Genomic DNA, 14,447 nt, shown 5'->3' with positions numbered 1-14,447 from the left:
TTTCTGGGTCTAGACTAATCTCATTCAGGATGTTTTTTTTTTCTAGTTCTATCCATTTGCATCCAAATTTTAGGATGTTGGGTTTTTTCTGATAAGTAGTACATTGTGTAAATGTGCCACATTTTCTTCATCTATTCTTCAGGTGAGGGGCATCTAGGTTGTTTGCAGGTACTGACTATTACAAATAATGCTTTTATGAACATAGTTGAACAAATGTCTTTGCAGTATGTTTGAGCATCCTTTGGATATATGCCCAAATGTAGTATTGCTGGGTGTTGAGGTAGGTCAATGGTGTGGTGTACAAATTTTAAATTTTCAAATTTTGTAAAAAGGAACACATTCATCTACCTGATTTCATTCCTTTGTGTATCTTTTTATGGCTCTTTTGTTCCATGCCCCTCCCAACTCAACCATCCCATTCCTTCATATTCTTGTCCTCCATCCCCACTCATTTAAGGCCTCTCCATCCCCAGTTTGGCCAGAAGATATCATCTATTTCCCCTTTCCAGGGTAAACAATGTATTCCTCTTTGGGTCCATCTTATTACCTAATTTCTCTGGAGATGTGGATTGTAAGCAGGTTATCCTTGGCTTTATATCTGGTATCTACTTATGAGTGAGGACATACCATATTTTTCTTTCTGGGACTGTATTACCTCACTCAGGATGATTTTTTTTCTAATTCCATTTATTTGCCTGTGAACTTCATGATATCATTGCTTTTTACAACTGAGCAGTACTGCATTAGGTAAATGTACAACAGTGTAGATAGAAATTTCTGTCTCACCTGGTCCTGAAGCCATTTGGTTCCAAATGAACACCCAGAGGCTTAAATTAACTACAAACTATTTGGCCTCTTAGTTCAGACTTATTATTAACTACCTCTCTCAACCTGAAATAACTCACAATCCTTATCTATGTTTAGCCATATGGTATGGTAGATTTCTCAGTAAGGCATTCTTTTGTGGGGGGTTAGTTTTCTTTTTTTTTAAAAAAAGAAAGCAAACAATCTTTTTTTTATCATTTTACATACCTATCCCAGTTTCTGCTTCCTCTCCTCTTCCCATTCCTTCCACCTAGCCCCTCAAAAAAGCCCCCATCCATTCCTCAAAGAGAGTGCACATTACTTTGGGGCATGTTCCAAGGCCCTTCCTACTATATCTAGGCTAAACAAGGTATTCGTCCAAAGATAATAAGTTCCCAAAAAGTCAGTACAAGCAGTAGGGATAAATCCTGTTGCCACTGCGTGTAGCCCCACAGTCTGTCCCAATCATACAACTGTCACCCATATTCAGAGAGTCTAGTTTGGTCCTATGCTGTTTCCTTCCCTGTCTGGCTGGAGTTGGTGAATTCCCACTAGCTCAGGTAAACTCTTTCAGTAGATTTCCCCATCATGGTCTTAACCTCTTTGCCCATATTCTCACTTCTTTCACTCTTCAACAGAACTTTGGGAACTCTGCTGAGTGCTTCATTGCAGGTCCCTGCCTCTGTTACCATCAGATGCTGGATGAAGGTTCTATGGTGACATTTAAGATACTCATCCATATGACTACAAGGCAAAGTCAGTATGGACACCTTTTCCTCTATTGCTTAGGGTCTCTATTGCTGGTATCATCTTTGTAGATTACTGAAAATTTATCTAGTGTCAGATTTTTTTGCTAGTCCCATACTGGCTCCCTGAGTCAAAATATATCTTTCCTTGTTCTTTTGCTTTGTTGCACTTGAGTAGGGTTCTTATTCCTTGGAATTGAGCTTCTGCCTTTTGATGAGGCCAATTTGGATGCTACAATTCTGGAATAATGATGCTCATATCCTCACCTGTGTCTAGTAATCCCTCAATTATAATATTATTTATACAAACACTTAGCTTTGGTCTTTGATCATTTATAGAAGTCTGCCAAAATACATATTTCCTATTTTCTACTGGAGTTTTTGATTTACCCTCCATGTATATTCCATCATCCAGAACAGTATAGTTTTTTATAGTAGGCACTGAAGTTTTAATTTTCCTGGTGAGACATGTTGTCCACAGTGACTGGGAATGACTGGACCACGTTTGACATGGGGGCCTGCAAGAGGTCTCCCAAGGATTTTCCTGATAATCTCAGGTTTACTTGTTGTCTTTTGTTGGCCTACAGTCATTGGTCCAATGTTGGCGTTTGCCATACCTTCTACATATTCCAGAAGATTGATACCACCTGTTATTGTCATTCCCAGATAACACATTTTTTTCTAGGAATTCCTTGTCTACAATTCCTTTTCAGATATCCTATTCAACCACAATGAAAACATTTGTAATTTTGCAGTCTCTTCATACCTTTGAAAATTGTTTGTCCTACCCAAGTCTTAATATTATATTCCAATGTCTCAATGTTCATTGTATTTAGGATTCATTCATCCATTGGTACTGATCTAACCTTTAAAGGTCCAAGTATCTTCTTGTATTTAAAGTTGGCATTTTCAAAAGCCAGTGGTTCAATAAGTACATCTTGATTCTGGGTCTGTTACTCCTACTTATACAGCCTTAGTTAATCTTTGAAAAAGGTCACTAAAGTGTTCTCTCTGGCCCTGATATATGATTCAATTCTGTTTCCTATTTCTTTTTTTTATTTTATTAAATTATAAAAGTTTCCATTTCTGCCCCTCCTCCCAACACCCTCCCACTCCCCCCACTCCCTCTCCTCCTCCCTCTCCATCCCTAAGAGCAGTCAGGGTTTCCTGCCCTGTGGGAAGTTCAAGTTCCTCCCCCCATCCTAGAGAAGCTAAATAAGAAGGTGAACCTGAAGAAAATCATGTACTTATCCTCCTGGAGATTGGAAATAGACAAGAGTCCCAGGTAACCACAGGTGCATGGGGGGAGGGTTGGGAGGGTTGTTGGAAGGGGAGAGGGTTAGAGAGAAGGGAGTAGGGGAGGAATGGGGAAAACTTGGGGGACTGAGATGGGGGGAGGGAGGAAGGATGGATATGGGATCAGGGAAGAATACATCTCAACTAAGGGAGTCACTTTAGGGTTTACAAGAGACTTGATTTTAAATGGGATCCCAGGTCCAAGGAGAGATCCCCAGATTGTTCTCTGGACAGAGGAGAGGGTGCCTGAACCGGCCTTGGCCTGTTTCCTATTTCTTGAATCCTGTTCCAAGCATTTAAAGTTGCTGTGCTACAAAAGGACAAGGTGTGTTCATCATATTGATCCTGATACTGAGGAGCCCTTAGCCCTTAGCCCTTGCTAAGAATTTGATATTGAGAAGCCTCAAATCCTTTTGCTTTTTCTTGTTGTTCTAAAATTTTTGCCTCTTCTTGCCAACAGCATTTCCTTAGCAGCTGGCGTCCATTTTCTAGGACCACTGAAATTAATTGAAGCCAGTGGGATTACATTATTGCCTGAAGCCTATATTTTCACCATTTCCCTGGCAAATAGTGAATGCAGGCCATGAGACACCATTGCTTGCTTAAGTTTTTTTTTTTGGGTCAGTCATACCTATATAGGTTTCCATGTATATTCTTTGACTACCTTAGGATATTTTGTGCCAGATGACTTCTCAGAGGACATCACTGAATAGGCAGTTAAAACTCTAAGTAGGTCATTCCAGACTCTGGCACATACGGATGCAACTTAATCCTGTACTTTTTTTTCCAAGCTCATCAGATTAGTTAACTTCCTCAGTCTTTTCAAATCTCTTTACCACTGCCTTTTATAAACTCTAAATCTCCTGTCCAGTGTTCAATTGTATTGCCCTCATTGATGATTCCAAGATATGAAATTTGTCCAGTAATGATAACATCTCATCATTTGACATAATTTTGATCATTTGCTTATTGACTTTCTGGAGAGCTACCTTATCTGTTAACCTATCATAACTTTTCAACAGATTCCAATTGTTAAATTCAACTGCACAAATTCTTTCAGATAATGTCTCAGAACCCTTCCACATTGGTTGAATTTTGTCTGTCAAATTAATGTTAACCTCTTCAAAATTATTAACTTTTTCAACTAGCTGTTCATTATTATTCTGTAAAGATTGTATCATTTCTAAAAGTGCCTCATTCTTGGCTCTGATATCAAACTATTTTCTAAATGATATAATATGAAAAACAAAACTAATTTCCAAAATCAAATAAATGGATTTGAAAGGAAAATCACATAAGCCTTGCATAATTTAATAACAAGGTTATTAAATTTCTGAATGGTAATATTGTTTACCATTGTATAACTTTCATATTTATTAATTTACTTGCTGTTGTTAGATTTCAATAAATTGTTGTAGGTGTAATAATCTTTATTTTCCAGCAAATGTTGTAGTTGCAGCCACGTGTCAGGGAGACAAGACTAGTGGCATGGGACTGTTTAAGTCACTTTGGTTTTGTGCATTGGTACCTGATTAAATACTGACAAATATACTTTGCTTGGCAAATTTAGAGCAATTAAATAAATTCTGTACATGGAACAAGGTACCTAGAGCTCACAAGCAGGGAACACAAACCGGAAGTTGCACAAGTTGCTACACAGCAGGGAAAGTGGCAGGTGGGGGAAGTGTGCACAATCCTGGTAAATTGTCAAGTAGCTCTGCTGTGTCAGTGGCGGGGTTTTGCAAAAAGCCATTTAGTAGGTGAAATCAAGCCAGGCAGGCAGAGGTGGGAGACCTTCTGAGTTTTAGACCTTTTGGATATTTTCTGGGCTATCCCCATAGGTATAGATTTGGGATTCACATGGGTGACAGATGATGATGGAAGTTACAATGCAATTCCACACTAGCTCAGAATTGCATATAATAAAGAGAATTTATTTAGGGGTAGACTCACAGATCACAGCCCTCTGCACAAACGGGGAACAAGAACTGAATCCAGAAGCTGGGAGAGTGAACAAGCATGTGCTTTACATAGGAATTAATTGTATAAGAGACCATGCACAAGTGGGCTGGTATCTTAAAGGCTACTGGCTGAAGGAATTTGTACAGTACCTCAGGATTCATACTACTTCAAACTTTAGTCCAGGATTTCATAGCAGATATCTGGAACCCTGTCTAGATCCATAATACAGTGGAAAGAATTAGGAGTCCTGAAGAGCACAGTGATCAGGATGACAGGCCTTGAATCCCACCTATGCTGAAAGTATCAGGGTATTTCATATTTGGTTTCTTGATCATGCCTGCTATAGACCTAGTCACGGTATTGCAGTTCTTCTAGTGTTCTCCAGGGGTCGATAGATTGGCATATGCCCAATGCTCTGAAAATTGTTTCTCTGAACATACTGCTTTCCATATCATTCCCTATCAATCTTGAGTAGCCTCCCAGACTCTTCTCTGACCTCCCTTTCTTTGTCTGAAAACACCTCTCTACTTGGGGACCATGAAGTTATCCCCTATTCTGTCATCTCTCAAAGAGGAAGGCAATATTAGCACCTGGGAATCATGTAGGAAAGGGCAAAGGTGACTCAGGAATATCAGAGAGGACCTGTGCACACCCAACACATAATGTTAGAGTGTAGTCTTGAAACCCTCCATAGGAAGATGAAGCTCACAGTCCCTTTGTGAACGCACAAGTAATCACTTTCCAACACTGACCACATGAAACTCATCACACAGCTGCTACTGGACTTCTCTCCTGGATCACTAATTTGACGGGTGACATCAGTGTTAAGATTGATCATCACTCAGCTGATCTCTTTTCAGTTCTCAGAGATATTTCTGTCACATTCCTGCAGAGATTAAGAAAATATTTCATTCCCAGAGCATTGAGAATACAGGGTGGATTGGGTGCTCAGGTCGGTCTCTGTGTCATAAAGAACACATAGATGTGATAGAGGCTCCCTGTTTGGTGCTGACAGACCAAAGGCAAGGACACAAGAAGTGTCAGCCCTAGAATGAGCCATTGTTCTCTGAGGGCATGTGGATATTTATCAGCATTGTTGCTCAATGAGTTGTTTGGCAGAGAAGCATAAAGGGAAGTTGAGAGGGATGCTGCAGGTTAGCACTGAGAGTGGAAGGGATTGAGCAGTGCCTTGAACTCAAACCCCACCACTCACAGCTCATTGGATTCTGAGAAGTGCTTCTGTCTGAGAAGAATCTCGGCCCAGAAGGAGGAAGAACAGCAGAGCCTGTGTTCTACGTTGCAGATGATGTTGTTCTTCTTAGAGGGAAGACAGCAAGTAAGAAGTTTGATGGAGGAGTTCTCAGTGCTTTTCTGCAAGGGGTGTGCCCCCTGGAAGGGCCTTCTACTCACAGGTAAGAGTACCCACTCCCTGGGTGTGTGGGGAGGGGCCCTCAGAGGCAGGATGGAGTCTCCGAAAGAGGACAGGATTTTGACAGAGAAACAAAGGGTTTTTTTTTTTTGCAGTTTTGGTACTGAAGGTAAAATGAAGGACAGAGGTTCAGAAGCTTGAAACTCTCAGGGAAAAGGATGTGGTAATATTAAGAGAAAAATCCTAGAGGACTCCATATTCACTGTGAATTTCATTGATTGAATGTTCTAAAGATAACTGTTCCCAACCATGAAAGTATGACTTGAAGAGAATATAGAAATCAAACAGGGGATGGTTAGCAAGCTGTCTCAGTGTGTGAAGATATGACAACCTGAAACCCATCCTCAGCTGACAGACTATAGGTGCAGAGAACAGACTTCTTTTTGCTCTACTCTGGCCTCCTCCTTAGTGCTTCATGTATCCACACATGCCCACTCTGGCACATGTGCCTGACACAGATTTGTGGCAAACCTTTTCATATATGCACAAGGAGACAGCAGCCTTCACAAAACACACATATATTTACATAAATAAATCTAAAGTCATTTATTTCACACTTGAATACATTAATTGTCAAAACTCTAAATCTAGAAACTATGAAGATAAATCCATAGAAAGGCACACTTCTCTTTTCATCCTTCTCTTTTTCCTTTATTTACCTGGGTCTGAGTCTTTTCTAGGAACTGAACCTTCCAGAAAGTTTAGACAAATCCTGTCCTTAAAAATTCCTGGATCTGCCAGGCAGCTGTGGCTTAGCGTTTTAATATAGACAGCACTTCGGAGGCAGAGTAGGTAATCTTTGGTGGTTGAAGGCCAGCCTGCTTACAGAGTAATTTTTAGGACAGTCAAGGCTACACATGAAAGAGACAAAAATATCAGAATCTGAAGACTCCAGAGGAGAAGTTCTGAGAGGCAATGCACTCTGCACCAAATCCTCTCTGTGAGGAGGGATATGAGGGATATGGGACACAGAGGGAAACCCAGGAAGACACCGAGTAGAGAGTTCCAAAGAGAGTTACTGTCACACTCAGACACTCTGAGTTGGTGGCACTCATGTTGCTCTTGTCCTCAAAGGAGGGTGGGCACAGCCCTACTCACACACCAATGCTGAGTGATGCTCACACCAGTCTAATATTAACTTTTCTCAATTTTCTTTTAGTCTCCCTTTTAACCTCCTGGCACCTGTCCACCACTGTCCATATAACTACTGACTCAGTGACAACCCGAGTGGTGGAAGGAGAAAACGTCCTTTTCCTTGTGCATGATCTGCCAGTTAAAACTAAATCCTTAGTCTGGTTCAAAGCTCTAAGAAATATGACAGAAGAAATTGCAGCATATGCACTGCCCTACAATTTAAGTAGGCCAGGTCCTCTGTACAGTGGTCGAGAGACAATATATCACAATGGATCCCTGATGATAGAAAATGTCACCCTCAAGGACACAGGATTCTATATCCTACGAACCTATAACAGACGTAAAAAAATCATATCAACAACAACCATGTACCTCCAAGTGAATGGTAAGTGATTCATTGTTACCTCTGTGAACTGGGTGAGGTTCATTTCACTGAACACAGAGAGCAGAGCGGTCTGTGCTTACTATCCTTATGAATTGTGTTCCCATGTCAGGGTTTGAGCATTTAGTTCAGGACACAAATGGTGTAGAACAGAATGCTTCATTTGATTTCACCTTGTACACATGTAGATGCAAGGTGGGTAAAACAGCCAAGGTTATCAACCTCTCTAGATTCTAGGGGCTCTTACAAGGAATGTTTCCTTGAGAAAGGTCCTGACGGAATCAATATTGTACTTGGTTGAGGAAAGCATGGGTTCCTCACAGAGATGTGAGCACTAGTGTGCTCTGTTTTCAGACCTCTGTCCCAGACTCAACTCCACGCATTCATGAGAGACATTTTATAAGCGTTGAATTTTGACTCCCTGATGGCAGGGAACAGTGTTCCCTACTAGTCAAAGTTTTGCAATGTGTAGAACTAGGCACTGCACTCTTGTGAGAGCCTTGACTGGGATACATCCCTTGGCCATCTTCTTCAGAGTCAGCAGGCAGCATAGATCAACAGATGTCCAGGCCATTATCTAACTCTCCTGTTGGGTATAAGAAATTTCACATAAAGTTTATGGTCCCCAGTGAGAGGATTTTGTCTGACTAGGGCTTGTCCTCTGGGTCCAGCTCAGGGAATTGTCTCCTGCAAGCTAATGACTACAGGCTATGCTGATATGACAGCTTCCCACATGAGCTGAAGTTCTCCCTAATCAGGACACACAATGGACTGGTAGAAAAGTATTTACCTGAATCAGGCTCTTACCCTGGTGCCTGGGTTCACCCCTGTTTTTCAGATGTGGAAATCATCGTCACAGCATTCTTAAACCTACCGAATGCTTAATGTTTCTGCCACACTGCCAGGAGACCATGTTCTGTTTTCCATTTTATGTGTTTCCTTTGGGAAATGCAAAATATTCAAGGGGAATCAACTAGGTAGATGTTCAAGGCATCTCAGAAAGACCCCTGAGCACATAGGCAGATCCATTACACAGCTTAGCAAATAGAGGAAGTGGGAGCATGGTCTTGAAAATTCTGGATCAGATGAAGGAGCTCAGAATCTTTTTCCAGGAATCGGGTCACCTCCTCTCACACACCCAAGATGTGAGATTCCTGACACATTCTGGGCCTTTGATCTCGGTCAGAACCCAGTCTGATGGTGACTCCAGGGAGAATAGATTTGTTCTTTTATCCACACATCACTCACCTGATCCCTTTGGAGCCTCAAAGGCAGTTTTTCACCTTCCTGCTGGGAGCAAATTCCATGTTTCCAGAGCAATGAAATCATAGGGCAGACTGGGTGCCAACCTGTATTTCTTTGTCACACAATTGTGCAGATTTTTCTCATTTTGATTTTGACAAACCTTGGCCAGGGCACAGCAGATTGTAGTTCCAGGGTCAGCTGCTATTATCTCATGACATTACCCTTGAATTTCACTCTGTGTTCTAGGGTACAGAAACAAACAGACAGTGGGAAAGGCACACAGGGCAGTATTCACACTGGAGTGGCAGAGCACTGTTTTGAACATAGACCCATCCTCAGCCCATGGGATTCTGAGAGGTTCCTCCTGGGAAGAGATTCATTTCACAAGGGGCAAGGCTAGCAGAGCTTTGGAGATGTACTGGAGCAGAAGTACCTCAAAGGGATGTCAGCTCAACATACTAAGACAATGGAGGCCCCCTCTGTCCTTCTCTTCCAAAGGTGCACCACATCTCAATGCCTTCTAATCACAGATAACAGGATCAGGAGTTGATAGTCTGTGTGAGGAAAGGACTGCCTGACCTACTGTCTGGAGTCTCCTGAGAGGCACAAGGATATGAGAGGGGTTTCAGTGTTTGTAGGGGAGAAGATACAAAATGGGAGACAGGTTTGGCATCAGGATTTTCTCAATGAATATTAAACAATAATGGTGGGGAAGGCATTATTCTTACATGAAGTTAGTATTCATGAGCACAATATTCTGAGGACTGATGCTGGTAGCTTGATGATCCAAGAAAACCATCAAGCTTGTGTGGATCACTAACATGGTTCAATGTATATAGGCATTTCGTTCTCTGACAAACTGAGACCAATGAACAGAAGTCCTCTGACCTCCACTTAAGTACTGTGTATTCACCCCCACACACTAGACTAGCTGCTACACTACTCACACACAATATAAGATCTAAACAAGTGTAAAGATACCAAAGCAAATAGCATTATCCAATACTGTATCCCTAAACTCATAAATTTCTTAAATAAATTCAAGGGATTAAAGCGTTCTAGGAAATCATTCTGTCATATAGTCTCCACATGTATCTGATTTTTTCTTCTAGGCACATTTTTTAAAAAAATGCAAGAAAACTCATGGTTCTTATGATGTCCCAGTTTGAGTAGACATGAAGTATAGAAACCTGGAAGGTGAATTCGGGTGTTGTCTGAAACCCCGAGAGAAACACAACAATAACAAAGTCAGAGAGTGAAGACACAGGGTCTGTAGGGGAAGAAGTTAGTCAGGCATCACCGCAACAGCAATCCACTGTAAATGTGGGCAAGGATCTGTTGGTAGTAAGCTGGGGCAACGTTGACAACTGAAGAAAGAGAGTCATATAGTGGAAGTGACAAGTGTAGGGAAATAGAAAACATGAAGATTATGTGCAGACCTCCATCAAGTAAAACAGGAAGACTCTCAACCACAAACCTGGTACAATCAGTGGGCATAGCTGCTCAGGACATGGGACTTCATCTTATTTAAATACAGAAGTTCATATATATATATATATATATATATATATATATATATATGTAAATCTCTTTCTTTCTTTCTAGCCTTCCTTTGGAATTGTGGACGTCTCGCTACCTCTGGCCAGCCCACTATTGAATCGGTGCCATCCATTGTTGTTGAAGGAGAAAGTGTTCTTCTAATTGTTCACAATCCCCCAGAGAATATTAAAGTATTTGCTTGGTTCAAAGGAATGGTTGTGTTTAAGAGCCAGGAAGTTGCCCGATACACAATAGAGAAGAAATCAACAGTATGGGGGCCTGCACATAGTGGCAGAGAGACACTGTACAAGGATGGATCCCTGTTGCTTCAAGGTGTAACTCAAAAAGACGCTGGGTTTTATACTCTAGCTATTCTGAGAACGGATATGAGAAGTGAAGAAGCACATGTGCAACTCCAGGTGAACCGTAAGTGATTCTCTGTGCTTGTTCACTGCTGGGTGGGGCTTAGGCAGACGACTTTCATGACTGGACTAGCCTCCTTTCTCTCTGCACTGTGTCATCATGTGGCTGTTTGAGCATTTAGTGCAGAACACACTGGTAGAGACAAATGGATCAAAAAGCCCATGGATCAGCTTCCACCTTCAGAATCTACCTGCATCAAGGCAGATGTCAATGGGAAGTAACTCATCTTAAAATGTGAGAGACAGCAGTTTCTTTGGACTCTAGACAAGGCAGTCCTTCATCCACTCATCTTTCAAAGGTTGCTATAAAACAACAAAGGGGATCATTTTTCTAATGCTCTACTATTACATCCTATCAACTCTAATAGGGAATAATGGTTTTACAGTATTCATGTCAAACTGGGATATTTATTAGCTCCAATTTGAGAGTGTCATAAATAAAATCCAGGATCTGGTACGGAGACCATGGAGGAGTGTTTCCTCTTGGCTTGCTCTTCATGCTTGCTCAACCTGCTCTCTTATATAACCCAGGATTCCTAACCCAGGGCATGAACTCCCTGCATTTGTCTGAATCCTTTTATATCAATCCCCAATTTAAAAATGAATTATAGTTGTGCTCACAGCCTATCTGATGGTGACATTTTCAACTGAGGCCTTGTCCTGCAAAAGGACTGTATCTTGAGTCAACTAGGCATAAAACCAGCTAGCTTAGTATCTAAACTTTTTAAAGACCTAAGTCTATCTTGAAGATCAGACTGCACCCAGTCTCCAAATAGTCTTAGACCTAGGGGCTACATGACAGAGAATCAATACAGCTATTAGATGAAGACAGGGGTTGAGTATTGCCTTATAGGAAATCAAAGACAAAATCAAGAAAGTGAAAGTTATAGGCCTGTTGTGTTCAGGAGAGGCATCATCTCATACCCCAGTTTGCAGTAGTTTGAGCAGTATCTGCCTGAGGGCAGTGAGGCATTAGTCATAGACTCCCAGGGGGCAGTTCCATGCAGAGGAAATGACACTTTCAGAGGCACTGTTGGAAAGGAGGAGGCCATGCTTCTGCCTTTCATTATGTGGGATAGACACCCCCCCACACACACACAGTTGCAATTTTAGCCTGAGTGACAAATCTATCTGCTTAATGTGGAGGTCAGAATATTTTCACCAAATACAATGATCCCCATGTGATGACTTTTTGTCTTTTCCTTTCCAGCCTCACCTTCTCTGTGTTGCAACCCTCCCACTCCTTTCCCAGTCATGATCCAACCATTGCCTCAGTATGCTGTTGAAGGGAATGATGTACTTCTTAATGTTCATAATCTTCCAGAAGATCTACAAGCCTTTGCCTGGTACAAATCAATGTATAGAGGCCATGCCCTTAAAATTGTAGAATACAGCACAATCATGTATTCTCTCTCCTGGGAGCCTGAATATAACCCAAGAGGGATAGTGTATGAAGATGGATCCCTGAGGCTCATGAATGTCACTGAAGAAGATGCAGGAATGTATGCACTAGTAATTTTAAACAAAGATTTCAAAATAGAAGAAGCCTATGTGAAATTTCATGTAAACAGTAAGTACTCTCTATGATCTTCCTGGGGGTGGCTTATTCTACTTCATACACTGAAATACCAGGATTGGGCTATTCCTGCTCTCTCTACCACTACATTGTGTCCCCCAACTGGGGTTTGGGCCCTTACAGCAAGACACACATGGGATAGATATACAGCAATAGATTGAAACCCTCAGCTGCCCATTTCCTGCAGAGTGGAAGACTCATGCTGGGTAAACTCAGCCCCAGAATGTCAGCATCACTTGGAGCACTCATGATGCACATGTCCCCAGAAAGACTCTCTGGGAGTTAGGTAGTCCCAGGCTGATGACACCTTGTGTTGCTCACAGATAGCACCAGGATGCCCCGGCTCTAAAACTTTCTCCCTGGTGGCCTCAAAGTGACACTGGGGGGTTGTTTGGTAACTGTTTAGGTTTCCTGTCAGAACTGACATGAACAAGGCTTTACTGACTGTTCAAGTCATGGGACTGTCTTCTAGAGTAAAGAATCATCTGTTCACTGCCAGGACAACTGCAGCTAGGTAGGTCACCTGTGCATCTCCTTCTCCTAAGGCTCAGTAGACAGGTGTCTGGGTCATTATCCTATTGTTCTGATGGACTTATGAGACGTCACAGGAAGGGAAAGGCACCAAGGGAAGAAACAGAGAGGCAGCTACTTCTGATTCCTCCTTCCCCTGCAGGAGTCCAGCTTAGAGAATTCTCTTCTGCAGGTAGGTAATAACAGATGCTGTTGTCGTTGGCAGCTCCCCATCCCAAGGCCAGAGCATTGCTTATAGCTAAGCTTAACTCATGGACACTGCAATGTCTACTCACTGTGTGTCCTTTTCTGGGGAAATGGAAACACAGGAAACAGTGCCTGAATTAGGCTCACACAACAGTCCCTATGTGTCAGATTCAAAGCACAATATATGTCTGTACTCAGAGCTCTGAATTCTCCCACATAGAAGCTTTATAAAGTATGAACTAAGGAATGCCTGGTTGGTTTCTCTGGACTACTGTCATTTGGGACCCTTTTCTGTTTCTTCACAGAATATGTGACACAGCCCTATGTACAAATCTCTGATACCACAGTCGCAGGACAAAGATCTGTGATCTTCACCTGCATTTCACCTGACACTAATATCTCTATCCGTTGGATCTTCAATAAGAAGAGTTTGCAACTCAAAGAGAGGATGACTTTGTCCCCAACAAAGTGTGGACTCAAAATAGATCCTGTCAAGGGCGAGGATGCTGGAGAGTATCAGTGTGAGGTCTCCAACCGAGTCAGTTCGAAGATCAGTCTCCCAGTGAGCCTGGCCGTCAGGAATGAGTGACCACACCTCTCAACCTACTGCAGAGTTGGGGCATTTCTTTATCAATGGTGTACAAAATAGAGAAAAGTTATGTGGTGAAAATGATTAGTTGTACTCAAGTACAACTAGCATGGTGACTCACACCTGTAATCATGGGATACACGAATGTACAAGGGAAGGGCAGAATTTAAAGTGAGGATGTCTTAAAAGGAAAATAAATATATCAATATGTTAACCAAAAATGCACAGCCCTTAATGTTGTGGTTCAAATATATAGCGATCCATCAGAATTTATGTCACCTATTTTCAGAAACCCTTGAAATTTGGATGTTCTGAATCTGCTGTGAAAATGTGAATTGCTTGCATAGAGAAAAATTTCCTCTCATATGCTCAAATACATTCCCTGTTTACCTAATTCAACTAGGCCCAATGTTGCCTGAACATCAATCATCCACGTGAAATGAGGAAGATTGATAGGAGAAGGACTGCCCATGTTTCACTGTGGATATAACTGGTTTCTAAATAGTTTTGATCCACATTTTTTGATGAAAAGTCCTTCACATAAAGGAGATCATACTGTTTTCATCCTGTAGTATGTATTTCTATCTGTTTTTATTTTTCTCTCAC

At 41.6% G+C, this 14,447-nt stretch overlaps 1 protein-coding gene across 1 annotated transcript; it reads left to right on the top strand.

The window, feature by feature from the left end:
- Positions 1–6,156: 6,156 nt before the first annotated feature.
- LOC125406842 (pregnancy-specific glycoprotein 22-like) lies at positions 6,157–13,866 on the top strand. Its single transcript, XM_085692993.1, has 5 exons — positions 6,157–6,220; positions 7,397–7,756; positions 10,604–10,963; positions 12,170–12,529; positions 13,558–13,866. Exons 1-5 carry the CDS (start codon positions 6,157–6,159, stop codon positions 13,839–13,841), a joined length of 1,428 nt encoding a protein of 475 aa, XP_085549119.1. The 3' UTR covers positions 13,842–13,866.
- The last annotated feature ends 581 nt before the right edge of the window (positions 13,867–14,447 follow it).

This window comes from Myodes glareolus, chromosome 1 (assembly GCF_982192425.1).
Source record: "Myodes glareolus chromosome 1, mMyoGla1.1, whole genome shotgun sequence".
NCBI classification, from domain to species: domain Eukaryota; kingdom Metazoa; phylum Chordata; class Mammalia; order Rodentia; family Cricetidae; genus Myodes; species Myodes glareolus.
Note: the sequence above shows the minus strand (reverse complement) of the source record. Positions and strands in the feature narration are given on the sequence as shown.